Here is a 24,952-nt window from a genome sequence, read left to right on the forward strand (position 1 = left end):
TCTTTTTAGACATTAACCTCTTTTGTACTGAATTTTGTATGAAAAATCAAAACTATTTAAATGCTAGATTTATGCTAGATCTTATTTTTAAGAGTTTTTCCTTTGGGAAAACATTTTTATGGGAGGACTAACATTTTAGGGAGCAATTAACATGTGCACGTGGGGAATGAAGGCTGGCCCGGGTGGTCCGACCCAGCAGGCAAACTCCTGCAGGTCAAAGTTTTGCTGTTTTGGCAGCATAAGGGGTACCAACATCTTTTTTATACAGTCTATGCTGTGAATATGAAGGAAATGTGTCAGCAATGTCTGACAGGAAATTTCATTACATCAAGCATAGAGATTTAGATCAAGACAGATTTTCACATATATTTCTAATCAGATAAAATAATGCACAGTGCTGATTTTATATCTAATAGGCTACAGTTTTTCAAGATCAGGGAGATGTATATATTGTGTGGAGGCGTGTAATCACGAGGCTGTCATTCTTGTAAATATCTGGGAGTCAGAAGTAAAAATGATCTTGTCTGGCCTCTTTCCCTCAGTGCCTACATGCCATGGAGACTCACGTCATCATCACCTTCCTGCCAACAGTGCTGATGCAGCTGTTTGAGGTGCTCACAGCCGCCACCAAAGAAGCCCACGAGATTGCTGTTAACTCTTTGCGGTCAGCTAAAAAACAAATTCTTTGTACTTTTACTGCTTTTACTCCTGATAAAAGGACATAGATTGAATTTCCATACTCTGTGCCCTCAGTGTGATCATACATATAGTTTCCAAATGCCACGAGGAGGGACTGGAACACTACCTGCGCTCTTTTGTTAAGGTAAGCTGCCGCAAACACTGCCCGTGTCAGTTTCTGCTTGTGTCTATAAACTAAAGTGCTTTTGTTTTACTGTTCTCTCTTTTCTTCGTAGTACGTGTTTGTAACCAACAATCCTGCATCAGGAAACTCAGTAACCACTCATGAGTTGCTGGCCACAGCTGTAACAGCCACCCTCAAGCAAACTGCTGATTTCAACACCAGCAATAAACTGCTCAAGGTGCGCACTCAGTCACGCAGATAATTCATGCATCAGTCCACACGTAGAACCAACTTTAAGCAGCAGATGGTGCAACTCTCTAAGAATGGAAACGAAGGGTTCTGACAGCAGTTGTCACCAGTTTCAAAAGAGAAACCTGTTCAACGTGTAGCTGCTTGTAGGAAACTACACTTCTCATGTCTCTTTTATCTCTCTTCCAGTTTCCCCTGAATCACTCTGCTTGTAATGTACTCCCATTATATTCCTAGGAAGATTGCATAATGGGTAACCTTTCACTCTTTTCTGCAGTACTCTTGGTTCTTCTTTGAAACCATGGCAAAATCCATGGCTCAGTACCTGCAGGAGGAGAACCGCATGAAGGTTGGTAAAAAGCATTTCGCTCAATAACGCTGAACAGTTCAAGAGTTTGTAGTCTTCTTTTTTTTTGAAAATATTTTTCTTGAAAAAAGAAAACAACAGTACTTGCAGTTACTGAAATACGATCAACCTTTCTTCATTTACCTAAGTAAATAAACTTATATATATATATGAAAAAAAAAACAACGCATTCTAAAACAAAGACCCCCCCGTCCCCCCCAGTCCCACACAGATCAACACAACCATCAAACATATTAGAGGAATATAACAGTAACAGAAGTACATTTAAACAGGCAATACCTCTAGACTAGCAAAATAAGAGATAAAGGGTTGCCACTTGTGAAAAAATTTGGCTGTGCAACCTCTCAACGTATATTTAATTTTTTCAAGTTTTAAAAAAAACATGACATCTTTAAGCCACCGGGAAATAGTAGGATACTTAACAGACTTCCAATGCAACAATATTAGACGTCTCGCTAATAGGGATGTGAAGGCTATAATATCCTTTTGTGTGGAATCAAGTGTAAGTGAGCGAACAGGAATCCCAAATACAGCAATCAGAGGACAAGGATGAAGAGTTACCCCAAGAACAGTTGACATAATAGCAAAATACCCTGTCCAGAAACTTTGTAGCTCAGGACACAGAAGAGTTTGTAGTCTTTAACTGAAAGTCTTATGTGGACTGGATGTTGTTATAAGACCTAGTCCACATATTGTTATGTCTGCATAACCACATGCGATGATACAAAACACAGACACCCAAAGAAAACTAATTGTATACTTGGCATTCTGATACCACGAGCCTGTGTTACATCTGAGTCTTTGCCAAAAATCCTAAACATTCAGCAGCAGGCCGAGCTGCGCTGCTGTTTGCTGCTATACAGAAGCAGTTAGAGACAGTATAAACCTTTTAGTCTTATCTATATGCTGGGAATGATCTGTCTTCATAATATGGGTGGCTGTTTGACTTTAAAGTGATGTATCATTACGTGCTATTCCTCCCCACTCTTTAGATGCCACGGGCCCAGCGCTTTCCGGAGAGTTTCCACCAGGCTCTGCAGTCCTTGGTGTTGTCCATTATGCCACACATCACCATCCGCTACTCAGAAATCCCAGAGGAGGCTCGCTGCATCAACTTGAGCCTGGCGAATTTCATCAAGGTGTGAACCCCAAAGGCTAAATATGAAACCAGCTCAAAGAAGACCTGTTGCTCATTTCCAGCTGCTTATTTTTATTCATGGACTTTGCTAGAGAAGGGCCTTTTACTGGTCATTCAAGGCATCCCTTGATTTAAACAGGCTGATTTAGCTCCTCTTCTTTTAAGGCAACTGCCTCCTTCTGATTGGCAGCCCTTCATAAGCAGACTGTTTACAATGGCAAGCTGGTGAGGCTTTGTTCTTTAAGCAGCTCTGTAAGCCTAAGATAACCATTTTAGGTACTGTCTTTGAGGCCCTTTCCTTAATAGGGATCACTGTTATTTATATATGACAGAAAATTAAAAAAACAAGACAGGTTTACTGTAATTTTAGTTCAGGGTGTATTACGAGCCTGAACTTGTATTAGCGGTGTTGTTGTGATCCGTAAGATTATGTGCTACTGCTGTGCCTCAGGACACGACAGCGCCGCCTTTAAATGCTGATCTCAGACAAAATAGTGCGTTGTTTTGTCTGAGATCTCCATCGTTTTGCATGAATTTCAGCAGCTTGTTTTCTCGTGTCTGCTTTCTCTCCTCAGAGGTGCCTGACTGTCATGAACAGAGGTTTTGGTTTCGGCCTGGTCAACCACTACATGTGTCATTTCAGCCCTAAAGATCCCAAGGTACGTGTTCCACAGAGCTGGGCAACCTCACAACGTCAGAGTGGAGGTGTAGCACATGTGTGACAACCTAAGGCTTCAATAATTCAATAATAAATGGCACATATCAATAATATTTAATTTAACAAACAATAAAACAATAATATTTCTAATAATATTCAATAATATTTAATTTATTTGTTTAATAAAATGTTAATAAAAGTAATTTTATGAATCATACACACTGTTATTGATTATAGCTGATGTAGTATGTTTTCTAATAAAGGTCCTATTACTTCTCAGTGAGTCAGTTCCAATAAAGCCGCTTCCTGCTCAGAGGTTTCCTGTGACGTACAACATTTCATAAACCATCTGTTGTAAACACAAGAACGTAAATATTTTACAAACCTGTGGACAAATTGTTTACAAATCTTGAAATCATATTGTTGTTTGTTAGTGAAATAAACTGAATGGATGTTTCTGAACTCAGCTTTGTGCAGGCATACTCTTCCTCTCTGAGATCAGAAATGAATTAAATGCAATATTAAACTCTTTTAGCAGCTTTCTTGTAAAACTGCGTTTGAAAAATTCATGCATGATTGCAATAATTATATTCGCATTAAAAATATCATTACTGATGGATTAACCATTACAGAAACATGAAAAATGAGTTATTATAGTTTTATATTTATTAGTTTTATATATATTTATATATAATTAATTTTTAATTTCATTTAAAAAAAAATTTTTGGTTCGTTTTGAGGGCAGCTCTTCTTATTTCAGTTTAATTTTAATTGTTTGAAAATGTTTAATTTTAGTTGAGTTTTTATTTGTTTCAGTGTCAGTTTGAGTCTTTATAATTATTACTGTACGGAGGGCATAAGTCAGAGGCAAATTTAGGAAAATCAGTAGAGGTATTACAGTAAAACTGAGTCGAGTCAGTCGTATACCTCCAAAGTCTCTATAATCATGTCCATCAGTGTGTCGTGAGGAAAGTTTTTTTAAGGTTAAAAAACAAAACAAAACTAGTGAAACTATTCAAACTAGCCTAAAAATTTTTATCCAAAAAGGGGACATTTTTTCCCCCCTGGAGCAATTTATTATTGAATTTTCTTAAACACGTGCATCAGCACTGCTGAATTCTAAACATCAGTTGCACCTTTGTTTGCAGATTCACGGCATTCATTATTTATTATTAACCACCTTAAAGGACAAAGGTCTAAAGTGAACTGAAGCGTGCACTGGGGCGTTTTCGTGAGCGCCTCCACGATGTGTGTGTAGTCACGCCCTGTCTCATGCTCACCTGTCGCTGTCAGTGTGTCTGATGTTGAACAGTTTCTCCCGGCCTTCTCTGTTTATGTTGTTTGGATTTGTTAGTCAAATGTGTTGCTCTCGCAGACACCCTGCCGCGGGCAGCTTTTGATGTTACATTGAGAATTCTGTTTGGCCGAAATTTGCATATTTGTGTGCGAACCGCACTCTCGCCTGTTCGCCACAGGTGCTGACCGAGATGAAGTTTGACTTCTTGATGACTTTGTGTAACCACGAGCACTTCATCCCCCTCAACCTGCCCATGGCTTTCGGGCGCACCAAGCTGCAGAGGGTACAAGGTAAGAGCGCGCTGTGTAGTCCTACTTTTTACCGCACATGTATCCACTGACCTGCTGTCACACGACCCCAGCCCCTGACCTTTTTCTGACATGCACACTGATCCTATTAACTCGCCTGATTGTTTGGCCCACAAACACACCCACACACACACATTACATCACACCTATCCGCATTAGTCGGATCTCTGGTGAACAAGGTTTGCCAACATGTTATCGCACAACCCGTTTTACACGACACCACTAAAACAAACACTGGAGTGCGCGCTGTGGAAATGCTGCATGGATTGTTTACAGTTTTACCCCGAATGTCTTTATTTTTACTCCACCCCTCTCTGTTTTTTGTTGTTTGTTTGTGTGTTTTTGCTTGTGGTCAGATTTTATTCCGTATGCGACGGAGCTTTTTGGGCCCGTAGGTAGGTGAAGCCCACCGCACCCATTGACACCACCACGTTTGCTGACACCTTGCACATGACTGCTCCTCCTTGTCCTCACCTTCACTAACCACACCGCCGCCAGTCTCTGATTTTTTTTCCCTCCCACCCACCCTCATAGGGCACTCATTTCCCTCACACTCGGAATAATGCTAATTCCGGGCTCTTGCCTTCATTTTCCTGCCAGGGCCCGAGCCTGCGTGCTGTAGAGGAGAGCAGCTGGGCTGTTATGGGAATCAACAAATCCTCTTTTCCTAATGCTTAATTCACTTGATTGTTGTAAACACCAGTCAGAAGCATCTCTCATGAAGCTGTGGTTCACTCTCTCGCTTTCCTCCGCCTGTCTGTCTCTCTGTCTGCCTGCCCGTGTCTGTCATTAGAGGAGATAATTGGAGATGGTTTCTGTTTTCCAGGCTGCACTGCCTGTGTTAATATTAACCCAGGGCTGCTGTTGAACTCCATGTCATTGTTTCTGTTGAACTTCTCATTTTTTAGTGGTCTGTTTGTTTATTTCTCTTGTCTGAATAACACCGAAAGATCATTTCCAGCAGATTTCCTGATGAATTATTCAAGTCCGCTCCGCTTTGTGTGTTGTGGAAACGTTAATGTGCTGATGAATGTGTTCCGTGAGTTTGTTGCATAGTGGTTTGGAGTGATGCACTTTGAATGATTGAATTTGCCACACTTGCTTCTATAAAACATTATAACTACTGAATAAGACACATCATATCGTATAAATCTGCTGTGTTTGTGTTGGTGCTTGTTTGGTGCTTTTAATGCAAAGAGCTCTGAAACATTTATCTTGCAAGGCGCCGCATAAGAGAAAAGCCAGGAAGTAAAACTCTTGAAGGCCAAGTTGTGCACTATTAAGCCAGGATGTTTTTTTATTTATAGTTATTTAGTAAAAATATGCAGTCTGAGGAGAAATTAAAGGAAAAAAACAAACAAAAACAGTTCATTAGCCGGATCACTGTTTCCCTTATGAAACAGGTTAGCATTGATTTCAGCTTTCATGACTGGTCTAAAATCTCCAATATCCAATCAAAATGCATTGTTTCAAGCATGTGTTTATAATAAAATAAAGCTTATTTACTCATATGCTTACTTTCAGTATGTTTTACAACCTAATTTTATATGTCATTCTATCGTGTTTTAAGGGTGTGAGAAAATATGGGAATATCACTTCCTGGCCGAGATAGTGAGAGTTGTTTCGATTTATGAGATGACAGAAAAGAATAACGTCACCTAGGCCTGTGCGATATGACCAAAATCTCATATCTCATATATAAGAATTCGATACAAATCACAAAAATGTAACATTTTCTGTAAATTCTGTGAATCTCGGGCAGCTCGACTTGCGGGAAGTGTTTCCAGCTGCGTGTCATGTAGCTGGAGTCGAGTGTTTTAACCGATGCATGAAACGATACATTTTTAGACATAAGTTGTAACAGCCGCCGTTTTCTTTGTGAGTATTTATTACGCGGCGTGCTGCGGGGAAAAGCCTGTTCTAACGTTTGAGTCTAAGGTTTATTTTTTAGCACCTGGCGGCTCTTTTTTTTACTTCTCATCCGTAAATAATCTGCTCTTTCACGTGATTCAGTTTATTTTGAAAAGTCTCAACAGGATCTTGAGCTTTATTGTGAAAGGTTTATGCGGAACAAATGGACACGCGGTGGTTTTCGTCGTTGTTGCTAACAACAACTCATAAAAACAAACGCTTGTCTGTCTGTAGTGTGGTTATATTAAATAAAAGAGAAAGAGAGAACTTTAAGAAATTAATATAGCCACTACAGTGACCATCAAAACGATGAAAAAATATTGCCGTAAACAGTTTATTTTGCGACACCACGAAACAAACGATAGCGTAAAATGAAACGATAGCCGTTTTTATATCGTCATCCGATATATATCGTTATATCGAACAGCCCTAACCTCACCAGTAGTTCTAGGAACCCAGTGGATCCCAGAATATCCAAAGAAATCTTTTAATTGGGAAGCTGTAATAAATGGTCAGGTTCAGATTCCCGTTTTTTCTTGTCATTCACTCTTGCAGCTTGTCCACAGTTTTTACACAAGTCTGTCCTTTCCAGCCTTCAGCTGCCTTTACTGGGTTTTGCTGGGCAGGATGATGCTGGGCTGATTCTATCATGCTAACCTTTGTTTCACTAAAATTTTGTTCCCATTTTTCCTGTTAATAACTGACAATAGTTAAATGTGTCGTGCAGACTTTTTGTGGTTTGAGAAGTGAAGCATACCGAATGAAGTTCAGAGCACTGCCCTAAGGGGCCTAAAGTGTGCTAGCACGAGTGTGTTACACAGCTGCTGAGGTCGAGCATTTAGGCTTTCCCTTTAACATCTGCAGCTTACGTTGTTACATTATAGACTGATTGCTCACAAGGAAAAAAATGTTGTAAGAAGTTGATTAAATTAGATTCGAAACACATTTTTACCAGACCAGAATTTACTGTTAGGAAATTTCACTTCAGCTCATCCTGATGCTCTCTCATATCCTGTTTGGCCCAATCACAGAGCAGAGTCTGGAGTTCAGTTTGACGGAGGAATACTGCCGTAACCACTTCCTGGTGGGGCTGCTGCTGAGAGAGGTGGCTGACGCCTTGCAGCAAGCGCCCGAAGTGAGGCAACAGGCCGTGGGCATCCTCAAGAACCTTCTTATTAAACACGCCATGGATGATCGCTACACCGCTTTCAAGGTTAGGAGCATGTAAACAGAAAGGAACAAGCAGAGGCAGGATGAGCAGGAATGTGGACGGAGAAAAGGGCAGAACAATGATTTATTGTTCTCAACAATTCTGTTTCGTAACAATGCAAAATAACAATGAGTGCCAATGATTAAAGTATTTGATTTGGCATTTACCCTATACACCCTGCATTAACAACAAAGCCTATCTTAAAAACAAAAGTCTGAAGAGTCTGAATAAGAAATAAAGGAGACATTGTTTAATGTGTAATAATACATCGATCATCAACAGAGGCCAAATGTCCTACCAAGTGAGCTCAGCATTTTTCCCCATAAAAGTAAATGAAGTATGTGACACAGGTCACCACCTGTGCATACCTTTCTATTTTAGTTTAGATAAGATTGTCTCTTATGCAAACCACCTACGTTAGAGTGCAGCCACAGAAAGGTAAGGGCTAGGTGTAGCTAACATTAACCTACAATAATCATCTCCTTTTACTTGTTTTCAAATGTTTATGGTTTCAGAACCAGCAGGCCAGGATCTGTTTGCTGTACCTCCCACTTTATGAGCTGCTCTACCAGAACTTGAAGCAGCTTTCCGCTCAGCCTCTCATCTCCAGTCCTGGGCTGGGCCTAAACGTGAGTCACCTCACAACGCTCCTTTTCTAGGGGATTTCTGTGATGTAACTAAAAGTCAGTTTCACATATGAATTGGCAATTGTGCTGTAAGATCTTCAGTCAGGCATGTCATTCAATGGCGTCATGAAGCATACTGTACAGTGTGTACCAGTCTATTTTTATGACCGTGTTTATCAAAATAAAAATCTGATAAATCCTAAACGCTGTTTCATCTATAATTAGCCCAAAAAAGTTTCTCAGTTTAGTTCAAAAAGTCTCATTTACAGTCTTCCAGTTCCAAATAATTAGTTGCAAAATCCTCAATATGACAGCTACTTGTCATATGAAGTATTAAACAAAGCCAGATACATGATGTAAAATCAAGGTAAGGAATCTTGAATTTTTCTCTAGCACGTGTCTAAACTAGCCTGTCTGACAGGACTGAAAATGACAAATGAATTAAAAAGGTTAGTTTACCTGTGCTATACAATAGGACCCAGCCTACTGTGCTGTCGCTGTTGACCTGTTTTCCGTTCAGCAACATTGTGAGGCCTCTTGGTGGATGTGGAGTGAAAATTCAAAATGTTAATGCGAATTATCTTGCAAAGGTAAAGTCTAACACCTGGCTTGAAACCGTCTGCCAAGGACCAGCATGGCCTGCAAAGCTTGGTTTTGGAGTGAAATTAGCCTCAAAAGGTTTACAAATGTGCGTGTGGTCTAATCTACAAACACAAGCTAATATTTACAAATGTTTACAATGATTTGTGTGCACATTTTTGAGTGCTAACAAATGTATACTCCAAACCGCACACAAATACAGAGCAATTTAAACACAACGCTATTTTGAAAAAAAATTGATGGGAGACGGGAAACACCAGGGTAACAAGTCACAGCTGAAACTGATCAACGGCAATGAGACAGGGGATGCAAAACTACACGTCAACAAAAATATCAAAACACCAAACAGTGAGTGAGAGTTAACAGCGGGGAAACACGGGAGGGGGAATATAAACTGAAGGTCCAGGGATCAAAGAAACAGACGTATTCATCTTTCTGATGTCCTGAAACTCAAAGTGGTTGTTACAAAGATAGCTGAAGAAAAATCCCAGACTTGATCCCAGGACGAAATCTCTCTGCCAAATCAAACATGCAGAGCGACCCGCTTTGGTGACCTCCTGTGGATAAGAGGGTAGTCAAAACTAGCTTTTAGCTTTATTATTTGTTTTCCTTGTCAGATGACTTTAATGTCATGTAGTTTGAAGGAGCACGTTTCAAGAAGACTGCAAACCCCAGTGTCGCTGACGCCACTCCAGTACTGGGATTACTAGCATTACTAGCCGGAGCTTCATAACTATTCCTTCCCAGGGAAGTGATCATAAGACAAAATCTTGCAGCATGAACTCTGACCCACAGTGGGCACACATTCATGGGATCCTACAGACTATAAAAGTTTTAATGTCAGTCTCTCTATTTTAGATTCAATTCAGTTGTTGCCAAATAGTGTACCGTGGTGCCAAGTGCAGTGGAATTTTGTGAAAACTGGTCTGGTCTGGTATACAGATGCACAAACAGTTATGTTAAAACCCAGTGCATTTACAGAAACATACAACAATTATTTTGGTAATTACTGTTAATTTAGGGCAGCTGTAGAATAATAAGTTGGTGGTCCAATAAATGTATTAAGCACCGTACGTGCTGGGAATCCCTCCTGTGTAATGCAGGAATTCTCAGACTGAGTGAGTAAACAGTAAAAGATTGCTCCGAGGAAGCTAAAGTGGCACAATACATTCTGAACAAAAGTGCCAGAACTGTTACATTTTGTTTTCACAATTGCAGGAAATAGAATGTCGAACATCTGCTCTTGTCCACTTGGTCTGATTATGATATTCAGAATGTGCCAGCTCACCTCTTTGCAACACAGTTTTCAATCGTTCCATCTTGTGGTTGGCCAGGGCTCCAGAGATGACCTAATATCCACAGACATGAGGAGGATCAGCACAGCGATTGAGAAAGAGCACGGTGAGTAGAGAACAATAGAAACCGTACGGTACATATGGCGTCTTCCTGTTTACGTTATTCATTATGATACAAACATATGGCTTCAACACCCACTGATCCATTAGCAGCACTCTGTCTGAAAGCAGCAGCTGTTGGCCAGACAGACATCAAACTTCTTAGCCAATCCTACAACATTTCTAGTATTTTATTCGCTACCAACATGATGTTGAAATCAGATGAATAAGATCCGTGTCAAACAGAAGTTGGAAAAATCCTCGAAAACCCAGTGAACGTGGGTGTTTTAGTGAGTTATAGCAGCTGCTCATTAGGTCAAATACATGTTGACCTGAGAAGATTGGGAGGCTAAGACTGTTTTTATTCTTCGAGACTAAAAGGGTTAAATGTCTAAAACAGGAACCACGTAGTCTTGCATTTCGGTAGCGTAAACAGGCCAAAATGGGCAGATTGAAAGTAAACAAATATGAAAATCAAAGCAGCAGAAGCAACAATGTAGTCATCTGTCTCAAGTAGAAAGCCTTTGTTTATTCCAGAAAAGGAGTTCATTAGCTTCTTATTCCCTGGTGACACAACAAGGGTTGTGTTCTCAGACATCACGTTGCTGGACTACTGCGTATAATGATGTTCACAGGCTCAATGGAATGAGTAATGGTGTGTTGTTCCTGTATAGCATATTGGCCCAAACATTTCCTGAGAGTCCTGACGTAAGAATGGTTTCATATGTTTTCACTTAGAATTATGAATTTGTTTAATTTTATTGGAAAATGTAAAGAATTTTTCACTAGGAGCTACTGTTAGGAAGCTTTGTGAATACAAGACATGAAGTGTAGCAAAATCTGCAGTCTTTGGACATTTATAAGTATGTGTTGGTTAATTCAATTCTGTTCATATTAAAATTAACCCTTTAAGACCTACCACAGAACCAAGTCCGCCAAAGGTTATATTATATTTTTACATGCTGTAGTGCCATTTTTGGGAGCATTTCAGGTTGCTATACATCAATACAACCATTATAGCCCAAAGTTTAATAATATGCATCCATTAAGTGCATAGTAATTACATAAATTGCAAAAAAGTGCAATAAACTACAAAAAAATTTAAAATCGTTTTTGTTTTTTTTACATATATTTCTAGTTAGAGAAATTTAAGAGGCTTATCCCTCAAAACTGTAAATACAAAAAAGTTGCACAAAATAGTTTCCCACCACAGGAAATTTATTTTGAGTGTCTTCATAGTTTTATTTTTGAAATACACCAATTTTTATACACTGCAGGAAAAACGAAAATAAATATTATAATGCAAATTTGCATTATAATATGCATCAAAATAAACTATTTCCAGCAGTGCAATTTGAGTTCTAAGCATCCCAGAAACGACACAGAAAGTCATAAAGTCAAACATAACTTTTAAAAACACCAGTATAGGCTCATGAGGCCCTGATGGTAAAAAACTACATTTCCGCAGAAATCACTTCCGGTTTCGGGCAGGTCATGGCGGACATGCGATATTTCGCGCTGACGTCTTTTCCAACGTAGGAAGTGTTACGAACAGCTGATGGTGGTCGGCAAAGCGTGTTTCTGGAATATTATGTTTTTGTTGCTGCAAGCGCTTTTTATGCAGTTTTTGCAAAGCTATATGTGGAAGGAAACTGTGACCTAGGACAAGCTGATGGCATAAGATGTAAGTACAACTCCTTCGGTTTCATATGCAAAAAACATTATTGCACTAGCTCACGTGGTTGCAGTGCTACCGGGATTTAAAAGTAGTTGCGCAAAACGGAGTGTGCCCACTCTGACCGCTTTTAAAGGGTTAAAGAGCGCTAAATCACAACAACAGTAGCGTTAAGGTGCTTTAAATTGTACAAAGAAAACCCCAACAAACCTATTTTGGTTGCAGGTCAGCCAACTCAGAATGGCCACGTTGTGAGGAGGGAAGACTCCAGAGGCTCTCTATTTATGGACCCAGGAACACCGGACAGCATTGAGGTGAGGTAACATTTCATTTTAGCCCAACAGGTTAAACATATTTAGGGCAGATTGTCAGTCAGTTCATTTTTAGATAAATAAACTTTATCGTTTCTCTAAGTTCCAGAAAACCGACAAGCTGGAAACTGGTTTGTTTTTCTTTGTTTTTTCCCTTACCTGGAATGTCATTCAGAAATGTCAGTTATGCTGAACTGTTGACATCAAGACAAGTCAGACAATGTCTGATTATCACGGTTTTGCGTTGAAGCCCTGAACTTTTTTATATCCACTTTTAAATACTTCTAAGAATGCAGTCTGAGCCCTTTGGAGTCACCTCACGGAAGCACTTCTGAAACACTGTGCGGGAAACCTAAACATACCGTATGCAAAGCAGCCTGAAACATGTGATATGCAAATTTCAGTTTAACTGTTTTGTTCACTGGAAGGTTTGTTGTCACTTCCCAAAATCAGGAAATTCTAATTAGTTCTGAAGTGCTCAAACTTTTGCGCTGCTTTGTTCCACTTCAACATTTTACTCAACGGACGTGGGCTTCGTGTAGGCCACGTACACACACGGCCTCGGCGTTATATCTGAAGCCTTCACGGGTCACTTTCTGGCAATGATGTTAAAAAGCAGCTGCATGTTACTTTTGGACAATGCCTGTGTCTTCTTAGCAGGAAACCTCTGTGAACTCGGAGCCAACATAAACTCTTCTCCTGCTCTTCAACCATGACTCATTTGGGAAACGTGTGACGTGGCTTGTACTGGAAAACACCACCTTCATGTGAACCAGCGATCATTCATGTTTTGTGATGAGATGCCAGATGAGCAGATGCTCGTGCTTACAATTCAGTCGCAACGTGAGAAAGTGCTAGTCATGTGGATTTGACCTGTAAATGACAGTTAGATGAAACCCCTGACAGACTGAAGAAAAACACATAATGACGTTTAAAGAGAAAAAGCACTCTGAAGCTATATATAGGTGAAAAATGAATAGGTTCTTCCTCTTCTCCGTCTCCTCCTCGCCTCCAGGACATTCTGCTCAGTGGTTTTTGTGCAATTTTGCTCTAAATTTTGCTTTTCTGCTGGTTTATCTGTAAATCTGTATATTTTTACATCCACGATTCACCTCATCAGCATAATTCTAAGACTTGTTTCTTCTCACTGCTTTGTCTAATCAAAAGCAATAACATGTTTGTTTTGTGTGTTTGCTGATAAGAGATATTAATTGCGAAAGCAACCTCTCACACACTGTTTGCGCTCAGGATTTTTTTTGGTAACAAAGGTTTCATCAGTGAGCCTGTCCTCAAGTCTGGGTTTAAATAAATGATTCTCCTTCTGTAAAATACGACCGTTTAGATCCTCTGACACTCAAAGATTTTCCTCTAGTGCTGGTCCTAACCAAACAGGAAGTAGGAGTGCTTTAAAATTAGTTAACGAGCGTTTTCTGTGTGTTGTTCCAGCTGCAGAGACGCACCTCAACCATGAGCAGCAGCACCATGCCTCCTATCGGCAGACTGGGACAATATGAAATCAAAGGCCTACTGTTCTCTTTCCTGCACATCGCCAAGACCTTGTCAGAAGGTCAGTGAGGCTCTAAAGCCACATTGCACATGCAGATCTTCACTCACTCAGAACATGACTCGACTACCTGTTCTGCTATTTCTGACAGTGATTGCTCTGGTGGTCTAAAATCATGTAACTAAGGCTACGTTCACACTGCAGGCGAAAGCGCATCAAATCCGATTTTTTTGACCCTATGCGACCCATATCCGATCATGGTTTGACAGTGTGAACGGCACAAATCCGATATTTTCAAATCCGATCTGGGTCACTTTTGTATGTGGTACTGAATCCGATACATATCCGATGTTTCAGAAAGCGACCGCTGTTTGAATGTCCATGTCACATTAAATCTGTCTTTTACGTCACCGACACAAGACAGACACCAATTATCAGCGCCCGATAAGACATCGCGAACGCTTCCTGGCCATCCAGTGAAACTGCTGAGAAGACAATGTTGGAGAAACGTGAACATTTTTATTTGTACTGTATAATCTGCAGATTCTGACAGAAATCTGCAACTATCCTTTGAAGCACCGCTCCACTCTAAAACAGCATTAAGGATAATTATTAGGTTATCTACATTATTATGTAAATAACAAAATAACTTAAAGCAAAAATTGGGAAATGTGAAGTCCGAAGTCTTTATATTAACGGCCATCAGTCGAACAATACTGTTTGCTCTGGATCTAAACAGAGCGCGTTGTGTGTGATGTCTTCTTTTGCGCATGCGGGCCGCTTTGAGCGTTCACACTGGAGCGCGTTTGCTGTCGCATTTTATTTGTAGTGTGAACGAGCAGACAAAAAAATCGGATTTGATCAAAAAATCGGAATTGAGCATTAAGACCTGCAGTGTGAACGTAGCCCAAGTGTGTCCACTTTTTGTCCACAGACACTCTGATGGCCTACTGGAACAAAATCAGCCCTCAAGACATCATGAACTTCCTCAGTTTGCTCGAGTGAGTAGCTAATGAAACAACACCCATATGTAAATATTAAACAAAACTATTAACTGCTCTATCAGTCTTGTGTCAACATTCTAAGTGGATGCAAAAGGCGCCTCGTGCTTCGTGTTTTCTCTGCAGGGTCTGTCTGGCTCAGTTCCGTTACATTGGAAAGAGGAACATCGGCAGGTAAGGCTGGAAAACAAAGCTGCGCCTTTGTATTATGTGTCATATTTACCTTATCTGTCAGCGCCTGAAATTTGAAACCCAACTAAATTTAGTTGAGTTTTAAGGAAGCAAGGTGCCAGGTCATGTGGGTATGTTCCAATGAAATACACCTTTACTCCTCTTTTTTTAAATGTATTAAAATGTTCTGTTTGGTATTAATCAGCTTGTGTCAATCTTTTATTAATTATCAGGTATTAACATATTTGTTATATATCGTAATACATCCAGCTCAGTGAGAGTTACAGGAACAGAGTCTTATGTTATTCCTCTTCCTCCTTCCTTCTTGCTCTTGTTATTATCGATATAGGAGCCAGGAGGCGTGTGTGTCGAAGCTGTTCTCGTCAGGTGGAAAGTCTCAGACAATGCCACCCATGCGCTGCAACCGTGCCAGCCTCATGCAGAGCAAGATACATCAGTTCAACACCATGGAAGCCTCCTTCACCCTCAACATAGGTAAGCACTACTAGTTCACATGCAAAACGTCAGGTTGCAAAACACTTCACATCTAAGTTTCCTAGAAATTTACAGGAATTGAAGTCGTAGTGGAACTGTCAATTCTGCCAGCACCGCACTAATCGTCAAAAAATCATGCGGGTAAAGTGATATAGATTACATTTGTGTACTCTGAAGGAGTTCTCAAAGTTCCAGCCGAGGGAGTCTGCATACAGTTGAGGTTTGCACAGGAATATTTCATATGAAAGAAAATAATTCCACAACCAATGATTTGTTTGTTAAAGATTAGGCTTGCAGAAAGATTCACAGCAGCACAGCAGAATCTGGAGAGAGGCGGTTGCATTCCTAATGTGACACGCCTAGTCTGTAGTGACAGTCCTTATTATCCTTTTGTTCACCTTTTCTGTTGAAATGAAAGTGTTTCTTTTGAAAGTGTTTAATTTAAGAAATGTGTGAATGTGAAACGATTAGTTTTGTTATTGTTTTATTTGGTATTATTTGAGTACACAAAAATCTATAAGTAGTAGAATCAGATGCAAGCAACTGGAGGCAACTGGAGCTACAATTGAGCGTGCACACTAACACTCCCATCACATCATAAACCAAGTGCACGTTCCAATTTTGGCATTAAAAAGATAAAAATTGTTCTGTCTCAACCTCTGTCATGTGAGTGCTGCTGCATCACTGCCTGTTGCTTCAATCCTTCCACCACACCAGCTCCACGTGTAGGTTCTGGTAGGATGTTTGCTGGTCACGCTCCAATTTGTGTGTCATATTTGCTGGTGCAATGAGTAGTTGAAAAAGTGTGTTAACAACAAAACTGTTCAGCTCTTCTCTGTGCATGTGGACGAGGAAAAAGAAAACTTCTTAGTACGACAATAATTTCCCTGTAATCAAAAGGAATTTCAGTGTATTTTATTTACAAGGTAATTAAGATTTTCCTGCAAATACTTAACACTACCAGTCAGGTTTTTACTGGAAACAAATAGTTAAACTGTAAGTAAATTTTAATAGTCTGTAAGTAATACTTCTTTATTATTTGGTAATTTGTGGAAAAAAACAACAGCATTTTCCCATCTTACCCTGTAAGCACACTGTGCTTTTTGGGGTGCAGGCTGTATTATGTAGGGGTTATTGTATAAGGTCACATAGGCCTTAAAGGCGTGAATAAAGGTTTCTTCAGCCAGGAAATGCAAGGGCGCGATATCCCATACTTATGTGTTGTACCGAGTGAATCGACTGAAAGGAAACAGTTCATCAGCTTTCTAAACAGACATTATCTTGAGCCACTGACCGCAGTACGTCGAGCTCTAAGGCCTCTCTGGTCTTCATGTAATGGATTTGCAGCAATGCTAGATTAATGCAACAGTGTGTAGAATCACCACGGAAAACGCTGTTGCAGAAAATAAATGGGCGCGTTCACCCGCATACACACAGGGATTTGCTTTGCTGCATCTTAATCTTAAACATAAACAAATGCTATGACAAAGCCCTGCTTGTGAACTTAGCATTAAAATCCTCTATAAAAAATTCTCTGTGGCTTTAATGCAGTGTTTGCTGTTTACAGGATTCTCAAAAGATTTGCATGTAATAACCTGTGTATAAAATGATTGCACATGTACCCTATAGACCAGCGGTCCCCAACCCCCGAGCCTCGGACCAGTCCGTGAGTCGTTTGGTACCGGGCCGCGAGAGTTGAGGCTCAGGTGTGAAATGTATCGTTTTCAGGGTTTTTATCGGTTTTCAGCGTTATTTTGTTATCGTTTTTATCGTTTACTCGGTTTTCCTTGGTCTTTTCACGTGTGTTATGAATAAATCTTCTTTTTTCGGTACCGGTACTAGTTTTATTTTGTTGTATTTATCCGCGACACCTTAAAGGCTGGTCCATGTAAATATTGTCGGGCATAAACCGGTCCGTGGCGCAAAAAAGGTTGGGGACCGCTGTTATAGACTGATGTGTCACATGTGTTTTCCTTGTTATTTTGCACTTTACCGAGAAACAAGTTGTTCTTATCTCTGGCTGTATGCTAATAATGAAAAACGTGACTTGAGCTGGATGTTATGTTCTTTAATAACATTTGGTGCCTACTAGGAGTATCTTAAACAAGATGTAATTACATGTTGATTTGTGCAATTAAATCAGTCAATGAAGCATTTGCCTAATGAGCTGTATGTAAATGACCATTTCAAAGCAAGCAGGAAATCAGCAAACACAACAATACTTAAGAATAACTTTGCAGTCATCAGTATTTTCTGGATAAAAGGGTTAGAATTAGAATTTGTTCTACACCGCAATGTGAACCATTAGCATGCACAGCACCTCAGGATGTCTCCATGTGTGTTTCTGTGTTTCAGGGGCAGGCCCGTCAGAAGCAGAAATCCACCATCAGGCCCTGCTTGAAGGCAACACCTCCACCGAGGTCTGCCTCAGCGTCCTGGACATCCTGAGTCTGTTCACTCAGTGTTTCAAGGTAAGCACTGCACACACAGTCAAACCACACAGATGGTAGATAAGCTTTTAAAGTGATTCAAATGTCACTGAGTCCTTAAATAAGTGATGTGCTTGTTATGAAATTTTGAGTCAGCCTCTGTGATGTTTAAGAGGTTTTCAGCTCTTAATAACACTGTATAAGCTCAGAGAAATCTTAATATGTATGCTCATCTTTTCTTTACATATTTCTGCAAGTCACCCGAGTAAGTGAAGTGCTGAGTCTGATGTTGTCTAAATGAACGATTTAAAAAATAAACACAGTTTTCTGTGATCTTTGTTTAACCTTTCGTGGCTCTGCCTGCTCCACTCTGTGTGTAGCAGAGAGACACACACACTTTTGCCTTTTATGTCTTAGTCAGCAGTGTTGGGAAGGTTACTTTTAAAATGTATTCCATTACAGATTACAGAATACATGCCCCAAAATGTATTCTGTAACGTATTCCGTTATTCTGAATACTTTGGATTACTTAATATATTATCATGCTGTTTACAACTACATGAATGTACTATTGCTGTGATTTATTACTGTTACTGAAGGTCCGCGGCTCCGAACCGTAGTAAAGGGACCTCTGACTAATACAGCGGGGTCCGTGTCGGCTCGTAGCCGAAAAATAGCTTTACTTTGTTGTCTGGGTCAACTTTTCTTGCGAGAGACAGACAGAGGATTTGAAAGGCTGCTCCAACGGAACTTATTGTTTTTGGAGGAAAACACGAACACGGTGTACAGTCGAGTCTTAATAGCTTACTTACAACTGGGCTCGTCAGACACTCTTCTTGGCTGCAGTGGTTATTATTATATTTACATGCTTCCAGCTCCCGTTTTTGCTCGATGACAACTTTTCGACTCTCCTTTTTCTCCCACCTCGCACTCACAGACACATAACGTGTATGGCAGTCCATTCTCCCTGCAGCACGGACTACACTGCCTATGATGCTACATTCTTTAGAGCTATACCTGTAGCATTCTGCCTATTAGCTTAGCACAACAACAACAAAAAGGCGCTCTCTCACCCAGGAAACACACAGTCGCAGAGAGAGAGAGAGAGAGCGTCGCCCTGTAACCATGGCAACCGTAACGCTGCCGCCTGGAACAACAGAACGTAGCTGTCAAACAAAGCCCAAACAGGCCTGACCCGCCACAATATGAAACAGGGAAGTACCGCCGTGTAATCCATTTATTTCAACAAAGTAACTGTATTCTAAATACCACCTTTTTAAACGGTAACTGTAACGGAATACAGTTACTCATATTTTGTATTTTAAATACGTAACGGCGGTACATGTATTCCGTTACTCCCCAACACTGTTAGTCAGGACATCTAATTGACATAATGTTTTCACTGGCTGCTTACCCTAACGATCAAAAATGAATGCATAACCCTAACCCCTAGCATAAAGCGAATCATAACCTAACAGTAACCACATTTTGAGCCTCAAAAATGCGTTCAAACTTGTGGGGCCTGGAATTTGGGCCCATTTTTTGTTGTCGTTGTATTTATGAGAGGCTATTCAAGCATTTAAAGCCCCTTCGAATTTAACCATCACTCCTGAGTGCCAAGCTAAACCCAAGTCCTAGTCTTGACCTGATGCTTTACAGTGGATGGATATCTTTGCTGGATTTGTGAAGCTAATTTTTTCATCCTTCATGCAGGTTCATATCATTCTGGGAGAGTTTGATTCTGTTTTATCGGCTCTGCCTGTGTTTGACTTCACAGCTTCCTCAACTGCTCGGTGTTGTTTAATGCAGCTTACCTAAAGACAAAAATAAACCAAAAAAACAGACTTGATCCTTTTGCTTATTATCCTTAAGTGGAGATATGCTTTCAAGACAGTTCTGGACCCCAGCCAGCCTACTGAACATCTGGGGTTGTTCTCAAGTAGTCCTTTGGGGAGGATGGAGTGAAGTTGGACATATTTAGATGTCATTCTTTTTATTTGTTGGCAGCTGTTGTCTGGCTGGGTTTTTCTCAAGAAAGTTGCAACCAACAACCTACGCAATTTGCATTGCCACATTACAAGCAGGCTCACATATAGAAGCTTCATTGCGTGTATCCTCATACTCTAGCTGTGTTCTTTTCAAAACAGTAACTTTATCAATGGCTTCATCTGATGCGAGCATGAGTACTGATACTGACACTGGATCCCAAATTGTATGGTCCCGAAATTGATGGGACACAGTAAAAATCAGCCGCTGCCATCAGTCGTTGTCATCTCGTTTGCTTTTAGTCGATGAGAACAGAATGAGATGCGCCTAAAACGTCAGAAGTCTGCTCACACATCAACACTAATGTAGGAAATTGATAGTTTGCACTAATATTTTGTGCATCTATTCTTGTGTGTGTGTGATTCAGAACCAGCTGCTGGACAGCGACGGTCACAACGCACTGATGAAGAAGGTGTTTGACGTCTACCTGACTTTCCTCAAAGTCGGCCAGTCAGAAGCTGCCCTCAGACATGTGTTCGCCGCTCTGCGTGCTTTCATCAACAAGGTACGTGTTCACATTCGTACGAAGTGTTGCTGCAGTAGTAAAATCAGTATGACTCAGATGATGCCTGGAGCAGGTAAACATGCTGTGTTTTTGATGACCGGAGCTGATATACATTTTTGTTTTTGTTTTTGCCACTGCCTAAAAAAAACCTTTCCACTGTGAACAATGAGATGAGTGAGATGTCTGTTTCCAGCCTTCACACGGACGTTCTCTCTCATTCCATCTAATAGATAAAAAAAGGTCACACTGCTCCAATAAAGTAACCTGGCTTTTCTGTGTTTCTTGTGTTTTCTGCCTCGTTCCCAGCCACCGGCTAGAAAAATGCTATGAAATGTATCTAATAGGGCTGCCACAAACGATTATTTTGATAGTCGACTAGTCACCGATTATTTTTGCGATTAGTCGACTAATCAGATCATGCATCTATTGGACGTAAAACGTACAGCTTATTGCACCAGCAGCATCTGCTCTTATATAACTATCATTAGCTTACAGCTTTCAGTGTTTAAGGTATGTGCTAACTAAAAATAAAGACAAGATGATAGTTTATTACATTTTATTGATATTTGCAGATTGTCTCGGTGAAGTTTAATAAACTCCTTGCTATCTAAAATATAACAGGACACCGGAGTATATTCTCGAGCATCTCACACTTCTGATAATCAGTTGTCTGCTTGACGTTTATTCAGCTGTGTAAAAACTATAACTTTAATCTCAGCCAAACCGATTTACTCAGGAACAAGTAAAATACTACAAAAAGCCAAACAATAACATTTTTAAGTTATCTAAGTGACTTATATATGTTTAACCCGAGTAGCAAAAGACGGCGGTGGGTTTGAAAACGATTTTCCGGGAGTCCGGTGTTCTCAGAGGCTCTAATGAGCCTAGCCCCCGGCTAGCTATCGAGCTAGTGGGTAACAGACGTCTCCGAAAACGTCTTGATAAACTGAGCAGATATTTGAGGTTTACACAGCTACATTCTTGCCTGAAAACATCTTAAAACTTTATTTTGTGACCCAGAAAGAATAATAAGAGTAATATTAAAACTAACTAGCTGCCGCCATTGTTGGAAACTGAGCTGGGCTGCGCTATGAATTCTGGGATAGGTTGGGCCACGAAGTATACACCCGACCCATCCTTCAAATCTGGAGAAATGAGGGGCGCATTTGTCGGAGTCTTTGAATTTGGACAGCCTTCGTCGTGTTGCTGTAACATAATCGGCCTATAAATGCGGGCGCAGGAGGATGCGGTTCCTGAATTTGGACACAGATACGATACCGGACACAGCTTCTTCTTCTTCGGGGTTTAACGGCAGCTGGCATCCTTGTACGTGCAGTGCTTCCATCTTCTGTTTCAGTCCGTTATTACACTCTTAAATCCTACTACTTATTCCTGCGTCTTTTGGGGTCTTACAAAGCTTCAAATGACACGTCGACGATTTTGATAGTCGACTAATCGTGGCAGCCCTAGTATCTAATTTAGTATTTCTCACTGTTATATCGCATAGAAATGAGCTTCAGCACAACTCAGTCAAAAGCTGCTGAGGTAATAAAGGTAGGTCCCAAGGGAGAGAACAGCCCTCTTCCTAGAGTTATCATATCAGCAGTGTCAGTATCGTGTGGGTTAATTAAGTGATGAATCAGACAACAGCAGCGGCAGAAGGCTTTGTTCTGGCGTGCTTCCTCCTGTTATAGTACAAGCATGAAAGGTTAGCCTCTGCAAATAGCAACTATCCGAACATGAACACTTTAAACACTCGTGCTTGGATCAGGAGAATAGTTGTCTGCAAATTGATTACAGTGTGTACAGGTTCATTAAAATGTCAAACAATGCGGTTTGTGAGATTCTAAAACCAATAAACTGCTCTCTGATTTCTTTGTAGTCCAGGTTTCCTGTGTCAACAGATTTTGCGCACAAACTGTTAAAGGCACACGAGCGAGCCACAGTGCAGACGTTGTCCTTCATTAACACAAATGGTGGAGCGTGTGAATGTGCGGCTGAAAGTTGCAACTTGTACTTTAATCTATTCTGTCTTTATTTCTACAAAGTGGTCTGTTTACACTAGTTTGTTTTGTAGAGTTTTAGTGTTTACACAGAATAAAAGTAGCAAAAACCATCACTAGGTGTTTAAATGCTACTGTAGACATTTACTAAAGAGACATGATGTCTATTTAGAAACTGAGCAGTGCTGATACAGTTATTTTTGCAGCCAGACTTATTAGGTTGTGTTTGTGTGTGTGTGTTTCATTCTGTCTGCAAAAGCTTAATTTAACTGAATTCAAATAAAACTTTGTAGGAGTGTGGAGTGAGGTCAGCTTAACAAGCCTTTAAAAGGTCTTCAAGGTCAGAAATTGTGTCAACATATGGAAAGTACTTTGTAAACATTTAAAGTATCACATTACATTTGATGTTTTTTCTGCTGTTTACTGTTTAAAAAGAACAAAGAAAACAAAATGAATATGTACAAAATCCAATACTATTCTCTTAAAAGTCCACACAGCCCAGGTTGTCAGCTCTCTTGGCGGAGGTTTGAGTGGTTGTAGTTCTGTGTTTAATTTCACAACACAAAAAACAAAAGCTTTTCTTTATTTGCTTTGGCGGTCGTCATTCATTTATTTTAAATGCTGGATGAAGATGTTAACACTATGAACGATGACCCCCAAAGCTGTGAGCCCCTTCGTTTCTCTTTTAACAATAACTTACTTGCTTAATTGATGTGAACTTAGCATAGATTGCAAGAGGCAATTATGCAAACATGGTTTTCACATAGGCAGAGCGGTGTCTCTGGGTTTTAGCCGCAGTTTTGTGTGGCTAAAAATCCACCACACAGACAAGCTGAGAACAGTCTGTTTGTCTGTTCTCAGCAGTCGACGCACAGTCGCGTGTTTTTCTTCTTTCTTCTTTCAGTATTGGATCTTTCACACTCCAAACTGAAATGTCTTTACAAACTCAGTGATCTTTTGCTTTCTTCTGCACATCGTGTTTATATATGTTGGAGTAGTTTTTAATAATGGAGCCTTCTCTGGCTCAATCTTGTGCTCCAACTGAGCGGTCAGATTCATCCAGGTGTCGCACACATTTATCCACGCACCACACCTTCTAACAGAAGAGCTCGTCTTCGTATCAGAAACATATTGATTCTCCTTCAGCTGGCTTTCTTTGATCAGTTTCCATGTGAAACACATGCGTAAAACTTGTGCCGACTGATTTTAATCAGCGGATTAGCTGCGCTCTCATCCGGTCTGCTTGTTTTTGATCCACTCATTTATGCTGCGTTTGGTAGAAATTAGGCCTTTGTTAGCAGACAAACAGAACTTTCCACTTCCAGAAGTGGATTTTTGCTATTGTGAGTATTGTGACTGCCTGAAAACTGGAGAACCGGTTAATGATAAAAAGGTGATATGGGCAGAGAGGACTTTAACATCAGAATTTTTTTGCAGTAAATAAAAAAATGCAGATGAACAGTTCAGATTTCCCCCTCATTAGTTAGTGACAGAATATCATTTTTTGTGACATTTTATTATTTATTTCGTCACAGGTTTATATTTGTAACTGCACTAGATTAAAACTCTTACCGGCAATCGTTAATCCTGGCAGCAGCGTGCCGTGTTTTCCTGTTAACAGCCAAACCTTTGCTGTTCTTGGCCACACAAACACAACATAGCGCATCGAGACTAATTCAAGTCTAAACACGATTCATGACTTAGCTGGTACACAAGGCTTATGAGGCTTTGTGCCAGGCATTGCAGTAGTGTCCTTTAGTTTATCTTATTATGAAATTCTGAATTATGAAATTTAATAATTACACAAACAACTACAGTGTATCGGCAAAACATTTAAATAACTTAAAACAGTTCAATTTATATCGGGAGGAGGACCCAAGACACGCTGGAGAGATTATATCGCTTGGCTGGCCTGGATGGACAGTTCAATTTATATGTACTAGTTTAAACTAATCAGGGTCATTGCTTGTATTTACAATGTGAAAGAAGAACTAAAATGTTAACAGGTCCGTTTTTTGTTACTTCCTGACAATAAAATCACCAAAAAAAAACCCAAGAAAAACTTTGCTATGACCTTTTAACACCAAGTGTATCATATTTGACACATAGGTTGATGATGCAGATGTTTTCTAGACCTTTGATTTCCCCCCAAAACCTGAATAAATTTGACGTTTTACAATGTTTTGATTGAATCCATGCAGTTTCATGTGATATATTATTACTCAATATGGTTTCTTGAAATTTTTTTTAAG

General features: G+C 40.1%; 1 protein-coding gene across 4 annotated transcripts in view; it reads left to right on the plus strand.

Annotated features, from left to right (window-relative positions):
- Positions 1-24,952, plus strand: part of dock11 (dedicator of cytokinesis 11) — an 88,160-nt gene that overhangs the window by 35,074 nt on the left and 28,134 nt on the right. For 3 of the 4 annotated variants that reach the window (XM_087837739.1, XM_087837737.1, XM_087837736.1), the window contains exons 24-41: positions 543-664; positions 754-823; positions 915-1,040; positions 1,329-1,400; positions 2,411-2,557; positions 3,132-3,215; positions 4,690-4,801; positions 5,176-5,214; positions 7,762-7,943; positions 8,456-8,569; positions 10,501-10,567; positions 12,461-12,549; positions 13,993-14,113; positions 14,985-15,051; positions 15,178-15,225; positions 15,572-15,717; positions 18,073-18,188; positions 20,560-20,697. In XM_087837739.1, the coding sequence (XP_087693865.1) occupies positions 543-664; positions 754-823; positions 915-1,040; positions 1,329-1,400; positions 2,411-2,557; positions 3,132-3,215; positions 4,690-4,801; positions 5,176-5,214; positions 7,762-7,943; positions 8,456-8,569; positions 10,501-10,567; positions 12,461-12,549; positions 13,993-14,113; positions 14,985-15,051; positions 15,178-15,225; positions 15,572-15,717; positions 18,073-18,188; positions 20,560-20,697 (1,860 nt within the window). The remainder of the gene's footprint in view (positions 1-542; positions 665-753; positions 824-914; positions 1,041-1,328; positions 1,401-2,410; positions 2,558-3,131; positions 3,216-4,689; positions 4,802-5,175; positions 5,215-7,761; positions 7,944-8,455; positions 8,570-10,500; positions 10,568-12,460; positions 12,550-13,992; positions 14,114-14,984; positions 15,052-15,177; positions 15,226-15,571; positions 15,718-18,072; positions 18,189-20,559; positions 20,698-24,952) is intronic. The other variant, XM_087837738.1, reaches the window with a different exon arrangement.

The sequence above is a fragment of the Neolamprologus brichardi genome, chromosome 3 (genome assembly GCF_056152115.1).
Source record: "Neolamprologus brichardi isolate AB-2024 chromosome 3, ASM5615211v1, whole genome shotgun sequence".
Lineage (NCBI taxonomy): Eukaryota > Metazoa > Chordata > Actinopteri > Cichliformes > Cichlidae > Neolamprologus > Neolamprologus brichardi.